Below are 14314 nucleotides of genomic sequence, written 5' to 3' on the forward strand. Positions count from 1 at the left end.
ATATATTACTTCCAAAACAATCTGTATGGTCAGTCTATTAAATACCCAGGGAATATATTACTTCCAAAACAATCTGTATGGTCAGTCTATTAAATACCCAACAGGGAATATATTACTTCCAAAACAATCTGTATGGTCAGTCTATTACATACCCAGGAAATATATTACTTCTAAAACAATCTGTATGGTCAGTCTATTAAATACCCAGGGAATATATTACTTCCAAAACAATCTGTATGGTCAGTCTATTAAATACCCAACAGGGAATATATTACTTCCAAAACAATCTGTATGGTCAGTCTATTACATACCCAGGAAATATATTACTTCTAAAACAATCTGTATGGTCAGTCTATTAAATACCCAGGGAATATATTACTTCTAAAACAATCTGTATGGTCAGTCTATTAAATACCCAACAGGGAATATATTACTTCCAAAACAATCTGTATGGTCAGTCTATTACATCCCCAGGGAATATATTACTTCTAAAATAGTCTCGCTGGCCAGCCTCCTCTCCCTTCCGTCCGAGGAGTCTGGCGCCACAGGTCTCCATAGTGGGATTGCGATGGGAGGCGCTTAGCGGCAGTGCCCTTGGAAAATAGTTTCAAACAATCCAACTTGCCGTTTTCAGTGTGTAGCAACGAACTAGCGTGTAGGTTTATGCCGTTAGCTTGCTACCTAGTTAGCGTTGTTGTTTTCACTGAGGCGGCAGGGCACTATTTACAGCGACACACAGGGAGGAGGGAGCGGAAGCTGCTCTGATTGACATGGTCGGAGCCAATGACAGAGCTTGTAATAAGCCGGGAGCGGACATCCGGCTGCCACCGAAACAGTCGCTCCAATGGGAGAGGAGAGTAGAACAGGGGAGGGTTTATCCCAGTTATGGCGGCGCCAGACTCCTCGGACGGAAGGGAGAGGAGGCTGGCCAGCGAGACTACTTCTAAAACAATCTGTATGGTCAGTCTATTACATACCCAGGGAATATATTACTTCTAAAACAATCTGTATGGTCAGTCTATTAAATACCCAGGGAATATATTACTTCTAAAACAATGTGTATGGTCAGTCTATTGAATACCCAGGGAATATATTACTTCCAAAACAAAACCACCACGCTTCTTCCTCTACATTCCTCCTCCGTTCATATTCTCATGGCGGGTGGGAAAATAAATATTTACAATGAGCTGTTAGGCATTGTTCAAACAGTTGCAGGGGGGTTTAATATGAGAACACTATTTTCCAGGCAATTACAAAACTCAGGGGCCGGAAATGGTAGGAACATTTCTCTTGAGTGCATCATAGCTACTTACTGAGTCAGAGCGTTGTGAAAGCACTTGATTCACACTGTATGGTTGAGGCATTGAGGTGGGGCTTGGTGAGTGGTCAAAACGCACGCGTTTGACTCACTTATTTGACTTACAACATTTCACTTCAAGGTGTTTGCAATGGCTGATTGAGAAAAAAGTGTGAGAAACTGTTAGCTAGGGATGCACGATATTGTTTTTTTTGCCAATATCCGATATGCCGATATTTTCCAACTCTTTTGGCCGATTGCTGATACCGATATATGCATGCATTCTTTTCCACCTAATTTCAGAGAACATCAAGTCTCTCCTGTAGCACAACCAACACATTATTATGCCTACTGTCATCGTGATGGCCCACTGGCAGATGCAGACGTAAATGCAATGCTTTTCAAAATGTACACATTCACTGGGAAAAATAAGAAAACTACTTCAACTTAGGTTATGTAAAAAATGCCATATTTTTTATTTATGTAACATTTTCTTTCAAACAAAAGTGTAAAATGCATCCTACTTAAACAGGCTTGTCATACCGGCAGAAATGTCACATACATTTGGAGTGTGAGTGGACGTGGTGGGGTTACGTCACTACAGTTGCGTGCGTATTATGGTGGGACGTCTCGTGCCGTATGGACGCTGGGCTTTTCCACTATAGGTATACATGTAGGAAGATGTACGACCACTGCAACTTTGGCTAGGTAGTTGGATCCTAGACCCATCCTGACAGTCCTGAGTAGGGTCAGGACAGCTCATCCCATTCAAAGAGAGTCCTCTTATTTGTGTGACTCAAGAAAGTCACAGTTTGTCGTCAAACTGAAACGTAGGGGTTAGTTTCGTATAAAAACTACATAGCTCGTGGAAGCTTGTGGCATGTCGCCGGGCTTCAGCTTTGCCGGTAGAGAAAGTGACGTCACTTAGGCGACAGTGCATGTAGTCTTTCTGATTTATAACTTCTAGTGCAACAGTTTGGCGACAAACTGCGACTTTCTTGGCAAGTAAAGTTACGTTTTAAATTGACAAAATTAGCGTTGGCACCCCCGTGGCACAATTCAAACAGGATCAAAAAAGTAACCTTATTCTCCGTTCACCGCCATTCATATTTTTTGCAGCGCTGGTACAGGGAGAAAGCAGATAGTGACGTTTCACTTTGGCTCTCTATTGGGCCCAGCCAACAGGACATTGCCGACATCAGCACTTACAACACGGTGTGAGAAGTGTTCAGGCTCAGAGTGTGTATCACCTGTGCAGACTGGGCCTGGTCCAGCATCTCCTCAAACTCCTGGTACTCCTCGTCATCCGGATCGGAGCCGGACAGCCGCGCTGCCCTCGCCATGAAGTAGGGAGGCAGCTCTCCTATGGCTGTGCCAGCACCCTGATCACACACACACGCACACGCGCGCACACACACACACACACACACACACACACACACACACACACACACAAGGGTCAAGTCACAAGGCCAAGATGGACCCTCAATTTTACTTACATTTATGTTGACTTACATTTAAACTCATTATTGTGCTTGCTGAAAGCAAGGGACAATCTATAAAGTCCAACATACTTATTATTATATCTGCCACAAAGTTTGGCGCGTAATAACTCCCACATCTTTTACACCTCATAGACATGCCAGACCTCAAAATGAGCGGCTCATTGAGGACATGTATGCTATGACTTTGCTAAGGGTTTCGTTAAGCGGTTTGGGCACTATTTTTTCCCCATTCACTTGAATGGGGTTTCGAAAAATCTTGCATTAAATTAGCTGTATCTCAGAAACCATATGCCCGAAAACTAGCAAACTTGGGAGGGAGGAGGACAGAGGGGCCTTTTACTATCTACGAAAAAATTACACCAATTGACCATATGGTGGCGCTATAACAGCCCTCTTTACGTTTTGGTCCATAACTTTTGAACCGTAGGTTCCACAATCAAACTTCTTTTTTCTCTGAATTCCTTGGGTCGTTCGGCATCTACTCATATAGGCCACGCCCATTTCTGTCTGACTAGATTTTCCGCCATTTAAAATTTTGTCCAAATCCGTTTTTTTGCGATTCCTCCTTGACATTTTGTCCAATCTTCACCAAACCAAAGCACACATCATGTGTGGACTGTCCTGCACAATACTGATTTTGCTTTTTTTTTAACTGCACCGTTGCGATATAATCGACTTCCAAACTTCTGTGGGTGGGGCCTATGTCACAAAAATCGCCATAACCCGGGACACAGGATCCGATGCTAACCAAACTTGGTACAGGTGTGGAGGGATGTACTCTGAGCTGAGACGCTGTAGCAACATCAAATACCTGTAGCTCACAAGCCATGAGAGCGACTGTTCCCAAATTGGGTCTATAAGTTCATAGAGTACTCTTCTACTCTGGCCTAAAAAATTACACCGATTGACCTGACGGTGGCACTATAACAGCCATCTTTATGTTTTGGTCCATAACTTTAGAACCGTAGCTTCTACAACCAAAATTATTTTTTCACAGGTTTCCTTGGCTCGCTCTACATTTACTCATTGCTCTGATCTAAAAAAAGAATTAATCTTATTGACCTGATGGTGGCAGTATAACAGCCCTCTTCACGTTTTGGTCCATAACTTTGGTCCATAAATTCTTCCGCCCCTGGATTCCTTGGCTCCTCCCGCTTCTACTCACATACGGCCGCCCATAACTACTTAGTCACCCTAGCTGCCTGGGCAGGGACCTTGCAAGGCAGGCGGTGCATGGCGAGGACAGCAAGCACAATTAAATTTTCGTTAGGAAATTTAGATATTCTAGTTTTTACTTGTTTTTATGCAATTATAATTTTTGACCTGCTTTTTTATTATGCTTGCCTTGCTTTGATACTTCTTACCTTGGTTTTATAGGGTTAGGGTTAGGGTTAGCACTTACCTTGGTTTTATAGGGTTAGGGTTAGGGTTAGCACTTACCTTGGTTTTATAGTGTAGTATATAGTATATAGTATAGTATATATATAGTTTATAGTGTGGAATCAGTCCTAGAATCCGGAAGTGAGCATGGCCTGGTTCCCTCGTCTGGAAGTCAATGAGATGTTTGTATGGGGATTTTGTTTAGATGCCTGAAATAAGGTCTGTGCTTAACACAAGTTTATGAAACTGTGACCTTTGTGTTCAGCAAGATCATCTTCACAAATAAACACTACTTTTATGATTGATTTATTTTTTATATCTTTTATTTTATTTTATTTTCATATTTTCAATTTTTATAGAACACAAACAAGACAAAACAGACAAACAGGCTCAGACACAGGGGAAAGAAAGAAAAAATATATATATAATCAACATTCAACATTACAAAGTGGTGCCACCAGCCACCTAAGGTTGTTCTTGTAAACGATGTACCTGGGATCTCACTCAAGGGGTCTATGGGAAGCCAGCCGGGTGAGACACCCGTCACCTCTAGCCTCGTTGAGGTAGACTAAAAGGAGGTCTCTCCATGCATATAACAGAAGTCATGTCCGTCAACCACAATTTGTAAAGAGGGTGAAGAGGGGGATTTCCATTCCTTCAGAATTTGTTTTTTTGGCAACAGTTGTCCCCAGTGTCAGAGACTGTTGCGCAGCTGTAGGAAAGTTCAGAGAGGACTCCGAGCCGAAGATGGCGAGTTCTGCGTCCGGCTTACTATGATGATTTTTGAAGCGTTTTCTGGCGGGATTTTTGGCGATTGCATTTACACAACTCATAAAAGTGGTGTTAATTTGTGAAGATGATCTTGCTGAACACAAATGTCTCAGTTTCATAAACTTGTGTTAACCACAGAGCTTATTTCATGCAGCTAACTAAAATCCCCACAAACATCTCATCGATACCAGACGAGGGAAGCTAGTGGGATGCTCATTTCTAGGTTGGCCTACAAAAAGACGCCATCCTTGCGGCACTCTAGTGCCCCCTCCTGGTGATTTTATCTGTTGTTTTTGTATCCTCTGCAAAGCACTTTGTAGTGTTTTGAAAAGTGCTATATCATTAAAGATTCTTCTGGTTATAATTATCATAATTATTATACAGTACTGAGCATGTTATAGAACGACAATATCCACTACCCAAAGGATCTAGATGTCTGGGGTTGTACGATCAGAACGCTTAATCATCATCATACTATAAAGCAAGGAATCTCTGTCTGTCTGTGTCTGTCTGTCTGTCTGTGTCTGTCTGTCTGTCTGTCTGTGCCTGTCTGTCTGTCTGTCTGTCTGTCTGTCTGTCTGTCTGTGTCTGTGTCTGTGTCTGTCTGTCTGTGTCTGTCTGTGTCTGTCTGTGTCTGTCTGTCTGTCTGTCTGTCTGTCTGTCTGTGTCTGTCTGTCTGTCTGTCTGTGTCTGTCTGTCTGTGTCTGTCTGTGTCTGTCTGTCTGTCTGTGTCTGTCTGTGTCTGTCTGTGTCTGTCTGTCTGTCTGTGTCTGTCTGTGTCTGTCTGTGTCTGTCTGTCTGTCTGTGTCTGTCTGTCTGTGTGTCTGTGTCTGTCTGTCTGTGTATGTCTGTCTGTCTGTCTGTCTGTGTCTGTCTGTCTGTCTGTCTGTCTGTCTGTGTCTGTCTGTCTGTCTGTGTCTGTCTGTCTGTCTGTCTGTGTGTGTCTGTCTGTCTGTCTGTCTGTCTGTCTGTCTGTGTCTGTCTGTCTGTCTGTAGCAGCAAGGCAGGTCAGGCCAGGGCAAACAGCACTCTGTGCAGCAGCAGCAGCAGGGCAAACAGCACTCTGTGCAGCAGCAGGGCAAACAGCACTGTGTGCAGCAGCAGCAGGGCAAACAGCACTGTGTGCAGCAGCAGCAGGGCAAACAGCACTCTGTGCAGCAGCAGGGCAAACAGCCACTGCAGGGGGGAATGAAACGGAAAGGATTTAAGAGTCCCACAGATTATTAGACGATGATGGATGTATAAACCAGATGCCGCCTCTGAACAGCAAAACAACACATCACAACACTATGTGCTCAAATCGACTTTAACATGTGGAATGCAGGATTCCTGGCAAATGTAGGATGTGCTAACAAGCCCTGGGGGCGGGGCTTATATATATATATATATCAATATCAATATGCAACAGCCGGAGGGAGCATGGAGCTGTACAGCGTGGAGCCTGTGTGATGGAGGGGAGCTTAGCGGGAGGGAAACGGAAGTGATTTGAGGGGAATAAATCCTTGACGCTTGGTCAGTTCATCAAGTTCATACCGCCAAAACACCAGCACGGAGGGCGGTGGTGGTGTGGGGGGGGTGGGGGCGGAGGGGTTAAGGGGGTGAGGGCTACAGACTACTTAATTAACACAATGAAAAGACCCGCCAAGAAATGTGGTGTTTTTGGAGTTGCTCACAGCTCGTTACGGTAATGTTTCCAGGCACAGCGAAGGGTCGGGCTGGAAGGGGGGTGATGGAAGAAGTTGAAGATACGATTGCTATGATTTAAAGACCCCCCTCTCACCTCTCTAACACGTTACCACGAGTAGAGAGAAATCTATCTCGACATCATAAGGCACTGATTTGAAAATCGGTGAACATATTGAGCTAATCGCGGTCACACTACTTAGCATGTAGCTGAACAGTTCAGCCAGAAGATGATTAGTGGGTCGTTAGCAACCATGGCAGCAACAACAAGCCCAAATAAGCGTTCTCTGGAGGCGGAGCTATCCCCAAACCTGGCAGAGTGCATCATTAATCTGGACACCCTGTTCCCTTATTAGCACGGCACTCTTTAATGAAATGTGCCCGTTTTCTCTCATAATGGAGACGTGCCCTAATCTCCCAGGCAGCTGCTCTATTCAATGGCTCTGCCTCTGTGTGCGAGTGTGCACGTGTGCGAGCGTGCACGTGTGTGTGTGTGTGTGTGTGTGCGGGCACACACGCGCGCGCACATGTGTGTGTGTGTGTGTGTGTGTGTGTGTGACGGTGAAATGTGTCCACCTGCGCTGTGGTTGTTGTTTGAAGTGGACCACTTAAGGGGCCTGCAGCAGTGGTGGATAGGGAAGGCTTCAAGAGGGAACCGTGAAAGAGAAGAGGGAGAGAACAAGTGAGAGAAAGGAGACAGAGGGGGGTAGGGGTTTGGTGGGGTGGGGTGTCATCACCACCCCACCCATCACTGCGTATCCAGAGAGGAGGGGTTCAGGGGGAATGCTGTGTTGGCGTGGGTGCTTTGAAGCCATGGGCCTGGGTGCAACAGGTGTCACCAACTGTATGGGGGGGGGGAGTGGGAGCCAAGGGGATCGGGTGGCGCGCACACACACACACACCTCCCTCCACCGCCGCTGGTGTGGCCACAGCTTGGTGCTGCAAAACACAGCGCTGACCCGCAGCGCCAGACTCAAAGTCACCCCAAATTAAAGCCAGCAAAAGCTGAATTGCTGCTTCAATAAATCACACATACAGCTTGATGTCGGGGGCACGGTCTGGGTGCCTGCATGGGAGAGGAGGGCGGTTGTATGTCTGTGGGCAGACGGTATGTTTTGCTGGCGAGAGTTAGGACTTGGGGTCAAGATTAGAATAATAATTGATAATTGATAATAACAATAATTGATAAAGGTTAATTTCTGGCATGCACTGGAGAGATTAGGATTAGGGTTTAGGCAAGGAATTATATCAATGGAAGGTCCTCACTAGCATTGCAATACAAACGTGCCTGTATAAAGTAGTGATGGTACAATAAATCAAAGCAAACATTTATCTGCACATAATATGTGCAGATAAAATAAAAGTTTTGTTTGATTTATGTGTACAGTATGTGTACAGTATGTGTGCCTGTGTGCCAGTTCCACTACTTTTTGCGGTAACTACAGTAGTAATCTAATTACTTTGATCTGCTCATTTGATCATCAGACCTATTCTGGGGAGAGAAGCTGCCTCCCTGCCCGACAAAACTGCTCCATAAGTGAATGTTCAAGTAGCCCATGCAGGTCCAATGAGAGATACGACTACGTTTACATGCACTGAATATTCCGGTTTTTGCCCATATTCGGAAAATGACAATATTCCGACTAAATGAATAATCCACTAATATTCCCATTTACATGCAGCCGTTGCTCGCCCTTCCTGACACATGGGGGGCGGGGGGGGGGGGGGGGGGGGGGGGGGGATAAACTCTCTCTCTATTTATTCTCAACAGAGTTTTTCTGTTGAGAATAAACAGAGCAGCGCTATTCTTACCAGCATCACTTGGTCCATTTCAGGAGCTTGCTGCTGGAAAGTTTGGCGTTGCGATATTTGCACATCCAAGTCTTTCATAAAAAGTAGGCTAGAAGTTTACGTTATTACCTCGCAGGCTCGCAAGCATTTTGGACTTCCGTGGGCACTATACTCTGTCTTTAAATATCTCTCTCTTTAAATCGATGTTTCTCATCTCCTCCCGATCAGAAATGTCGGCTTTTTTCTACGATCCCATTAGAGAAGTTGAGGTACAATCGAAGCAACTCACAAGATAAATATGTCAAAACCTGGGCCCCTTTCATAGAATTTGTTGAAAGTATATCTCTCTCTTGATAAAATCTTTTCTCATACCATGACACAATTGTATACAGGAGCCAGCCAGTTGGATTCAATAATGTTGTACGGTAAGTCTAACGTTCAAACACCTAAAGTAATGTACTGTACATGTATGAATATACCTGCTGTAACCAGAGTATACCTGCTGTAACCAGACCACTGATTTTTCCTTTCTCTTTTTGTATTCACCCCACCAAGGCCTTGGGGTGGGAGGGGGGGATTCTATATCTGTAAACTGAAAAATGATAAATAAAGTGTTGGAAAAAAAAAAAAATGTCGGCTTTTCTTTTCGCATGCCAGAGATGATGGATTATATGATAATATCGCCTCTTCTAGTGCTTTCTAGCACACATTAATTGACCACAAACAGGCAACATGCGTCGTAAACTGCAGTAAAAACCCTGATTGAGACGCATATTCCGAATGCGCTGTATACATGATCAAAGAATCCTCCTAAAACCCAAATAATACTGTTAATAATAATACTATTACCCAAGTAGTGAGGTCTCTAGACCATATTTCAAGCAGAAGGCCATTCGTGCATAATCTAATCCGATCACCCCTGACGTCAGTCAAGTTCTAGTATGACGTGGTCAGTCAAAGTCTTAGTATGACGTCCGTAATGACGTCAGATATGACGTCAGTCAATTCTCATATATATAGCAAGGGTTCTACGTCACCTCTCTCTCTCTGGCCGATCATAGCAGCAGTAGCTTCACGGCAGTCCATCTCCCCTGAAGCCGCCCTCTGAAGCGCTGTTTTGCACCATATCTGCAGACCGAATCAGCACCCCCAAGTCCTCTCTACCCGTGGACAATCCCCGCGGATCTCTCAACGCTCCCCTTCCTGGTTGTCGGATCCCGAGCTAGAACAGTCCATGGGCAGCGACGACAGCTCAAACAACGATACCCTGTTCCGGGTCGGCACGGAGCGCATTGGCCTTCCGAGACGGCCGGGCCGCAGGCTGCCAACGCGGGGCGCTCCACTGCGAGGGGCCGCCGTGAGACGCCATGTTCTACGCTGTCTTGCACGTCGTCAATCTCTCCTTGCTATCTCCATTCACGGAGCAAATCGGCTCAAGCAAAGCGGCCATTTCCCTCCAGCCAGGAGTCCGCCCCAAGTCAACAACAGACTTTCAGACTGACAATCAGTGACTAACATTTTCGTTCAGCAAGCAGCATGCATGCAGCCCCACTTTCTTCATCGGACGTTTGCCCAGGCGTCCAAGCATTCAGGCTTCCGCACCGCGATCATCGCGTCCCCAGGCTCTACCAAGGACGGGGCTGACGACCACAGCACACCGAGCATACCCCGGAGGACCAGTCACCCGTGGACGCGAAAGGACCCATGAGGAAAGTATCATTACGGTACTTCAGTATTTAAACGGGCAATCTACCAGTCCAGTAAAATTCAGACGTATTCATCTATTTAATACTCCGTCCGCCCGCAACGGCCCGCCTCACCAAACAGAAATACTGTCTTATTACATTGCTCTGAAAACACCACATGTAGGCCTACCGTAGGTGTCCCTCGCGCTTTGACTAAATAAAGCGAGGCTGACTGACTAGTTATTCGGCCTGTGATCTGACCATTCTATCCAGTGGGCATCTCAGCCTGCTATTTCCGACGCCTAAGCGGAAATCAGTGTTGCCAGATGGCAAATGTTGAATTATCGTACCAGAGGGTCAAAATTATCGTTTTTGCAGTGAAACTATCGTACGCCCCCTCCCCGGCGCGCCTATTTCGGGGGGGCTGCGGGCCTGCGGCTGATCACAGGCTACTTCTTGGACTTGGCATGATCTTTTAACACTGTGATCTCAGCCTGCGTTGCAACAACAACAAAACACCCTGCGCGTATTGGCGGCAAATATGTTGTTTGAAGAGATGATTGTATAACAGATAGAGTGATAGACGTAGGATTCGTCTAAGTGTCACAAAATGATGAAATTATCGTACATTTGGGGGATTTTGGGATCATTGATCGTACATCGTACAGAGGTCGAAATTATCGTACACATACGATAATTATCTTGGGGATTTTGGGATCATTGATCGTACATCGTACAGAGGTCGAAATTATCGTACACATACGATAATTATCGTACGTCTGGCAACGCTGGCGGAAATCGCTTTCTGGCAAATGGCCAGCGGGAGTCACAATTTAATAATAATAATAATAATAATAATAATAACAATAATAATAATAATAATAACCACGCAAGGGGCCATTCTAACACCCCTGGCCCATGGAGCTTGTCTGAGCATCAGCTAGAATGAGTGTTACTGCACAACTTTCAGTCCGAAGCCAGACGGCCCAGGGAATGCTGACGTCTTTTCCGTGTCAAGCTACCCGGTCTTAATACACCACTTCCTGTGCTCAACGAATTTCAAAGTAAAATGCCTCTGGCATTTCTTCAGAAGCAGAATCAGAATGACTTTAATGATCCCCGAGGGGAAATTGGGACAAGTTACAGTAGCTCGCTCACAGAACACACATAGCTTAAAATAAAATAAACAGTAGTAAATGCAATGCAAATGCAGTAGTAAGCAATAAGCAGAAAAACACAACATAGAATAGAATAACTAGTAAATGCGCTAGAAGCAAAAATAAGTGGAATGTCTAAGTAGCAAAATACAAAATACGTCAGGCAAGTATACATTCCGTGTCAATTATCATTATTGCACCCTGGACTATATTAAGTCGGTTTGCCCTATACGTTACACGTGGCTCAGCCAGGCACAGTTAACCTATCGGCTGGCTCAGTCTCAGGGAGACTGAGCGTCTCCGAGGTGCTCTTTTAAGAGAGGCATTAAATAGACCAATGGCCACAGGCAGGAATGATTTCCCGGGCCTCTCCGTACTGCATCTAGGCGGAATCAGTCTCTCACTGAACGTACTCCTGTGTTCGACTAGCACGCCGCGGAGTGGGTGCGAGTCATTGTTCATGGTGGAACGTAGCCTGGACAACGTTCTCTTCTCTGACACCGCAGTCAGAGAGCCCAGATCCAGCCCCACAATGTCCCTGGCCTTACGGATCAGTTGTTGAGTCGTTGGCATCCGCTGCCTTCAGCCTGCTGCCCCAGCACACAATAGCATACAGGAAGGCACTAGCCACTACCGACTCATAGAACATCCTCAGCATGGTCCGGCAGACGTTGAAGGACCTCAGCCGTCTCAGAAAGTAGAGACGGCTTTGCCTCTTCTTAACCATAAACAATACCAAAGCTAAAATAATCGATACAGTGTCACGTTAGTCAGGTAACAAGAGGCTGCGAACCCCATCGCTATATGCGGCCAACCATAACATATCACTGCGAGTTGCAACTAGCAGTCCATGGTGCACTTGCAAGGCGGCGAAACCATCGCTTTCTCTCACTTGTTTACTAACCAGTTTCTTTATTTCTCATGCATTAAGCACTACATTTCAGCTGTTGCCGCCAGAATGAACCGTTCGCCCCATGGACCTTTCAGTCTGCCCAGAGTGCCCGAGAGGCTACGGCACTCCAGCTTCAGCGCTTCTCCAAGCCGGTTCCCGTCAATCACCGTGAATCTGCCCAGACTTCCCCGTGGTCTGGCCCCAGCTGCGCCAGCAGGGCTATGAGCAGTCCGTAGCAAACGGGCGTTTGATGGTTGCTATCTGATGACATCATCACCGGCCGTCACCGCCCCGGACTGGCCCCTCGGCTCCCCTGTTCCTCATCGCACCTTGTCACCACATGACAAGATCCTGGTTCACCCTGCACCTCAAGCAGACGCTCCAGCAATGCAACCTCCCGACGAAGAACTACTCCAGCCACTCCTTCAGGATTGGAGCGGCCACCTCGGCCGCCGAGCAAGGAGTGTCCTCCGCCTCCCTCCAGCAAATGGGCCGCTGGCCCTCATCGGCATTCTCCAGCCACATCCGCCCGGAGCAGGCGGCCATACTGGCGGCCCAAAGAACCCTCCTCCCTTAATCGGCGAGCATGGCAACGAACAGTGTCCCGGACTTTAAAATGTCTCGTTGGTGGTGGCTCCCCGTAAGCATGGCGCCCAGTAAGGCGCAGTAAATTCCCCGGCTCATTTTTGGGGGGGGATAGAGAAAGAGAGAGTCGGAGAAAGTCAGGGTAGTTGCGCCAAGGCAGCCAAGTAGGCCAAGCCGGGAAGCGCCAAGTCAAACATTAATGCACCAAGGGGGGGGATAGAGAAAGAGAGAGTCGGAGAAAGTCAGGGTAGTTGGGCCAAGGCAGCCAAGTAGGCCAAGCCGGGAAGCGCCAAGTCAAACATTAATGCACCAAGATCAAAGGCCCGACCGAGTTGGGAGCGCCAGCCGCAAATAGCTTGTAAGTCGCTAAAAAGGTCGAAGGCCGGAAAAGTACAATCGCGAAGCGCCAAGGCGGCCAGGTGAGCCAAGCTGGGAAGCGCTATCGCGAGGTGCCCGACCGAGTTGGGAGCGCCAGCCGCAAATAGCTTGTAAGTCGCTAAAAATGTCGAAGGCAGGAAAAGTACGTACCAAGATCGAAGGCCCGACCGAGTTGGGAGCGCCAGCCGCAAATAGCTTGTAAGTCGCTAAAAAGGTCGAAGGCAGGAAAAGTACGTACCAAGATCGAAGGCCCGACCGAGTTGGGAGCGCCAGCCGCAAATAGCTTGTAAGTCGCTAAAAAGGTCGAAGGCAGGAAAAGTACGTACCAAGATCGAAGGCCCGACCGAGTTGGGAGCGCCAGCCGCAAATAGCTTGTAAGTCGCTAAAAAGGTCGAAGGCCGGAAAAGTACAATCGCGAAGCGCCAAGGCGGCCAGGTGAGCCAAGCTGGGAAGCGCTATCGCCAGAAAAGTACAATCAACTACCGGTGCCCGCAGATCTCAATTAACTTCCGGTAATCAGATCTTCCTTTTGGGGGATCTCCTAGCCTATGCAGATGCCCTCCTCTTGCCTCAAGAGCAGCGCCACTGGCTAATGGAGTCATGCGCCAAAGTATTTGCCATGCATGCCGATTGCTAAATAAAGTTTGTTAAATCCTACCAACTGGCCTCTCATGATTGAAGTGAGGTCTCTAGACCATATTTCAAGCAGAAGGCCATTCGTGCATAATCTAATCCGATCACCCCTGACGTCAGTCAAGTTCTAGTATGACGTGGTCAGTCAAAGTCTTAGTATGACGTCCGTAATGACGTCAGATATGACGTCAGTCAATTCTCATATACTGTATATAGCAAGGGTTCTACGTCACCTCTCTCTCTCTGGCCGATCATAACAGCAGCTGGCTTCACGGCAGTCCATCTCCCCTGAAGCCGCCCTCTGAAGCGTTGTTTTGCCCCACCCACCTCCCCAGTCCGCCACCAACGAGTCGTGACTCCTGATCCCCCACGGGGGGGGGGGATCTCCTAGCCTATGCAGATGCCCTCCTCTTGCCTCAAGAGCAGCGCCACTGGCTAATGGAGTCATGCGCCAAAGTATTTGCCATGCATGCCGATTGCTAAATAAAGTTTGTTAAATCCTACCAACTGGCCTCTCATGATTGAAATAATAACCCAGATGTCTTAATCGGAAAATG

General features: G+C 46.8%; 1 protein-coding gene across 1 annotated transcript in view; it reads right to left on the reverse strand.

The window, feature by feature from the left end:
• LOC310781343 (vacuole membrane protein 1-like) overlaps positions 1-14314 on the reverse strand; it is a 168964-nt gene that overhangs the window by 65771 nt on the left and 88879 nt on the right. Inside the window, exon 7 of the mRNA XM_083641955.1 lies at positions 2548-2679. Coding sequence (XP_083498081.1) covers positions 2548-2679 — 132 coding nt within the window. The remainder of the gene's footprint in view (positions 1-2547; positions 2680-14314) is intronic.

This window comes from Poromitra crassiceps (assembly GCF_964638095.1).
Source record: "Poromitra crassiceps genome assembly, chromosome: 1".
Lineage (NCBI taxonomy): Eukaryota > Metazoa > Chordata > Actinopteri > Beryciformes > Melamphaidae > Poromitra > Poromitra crassiceps.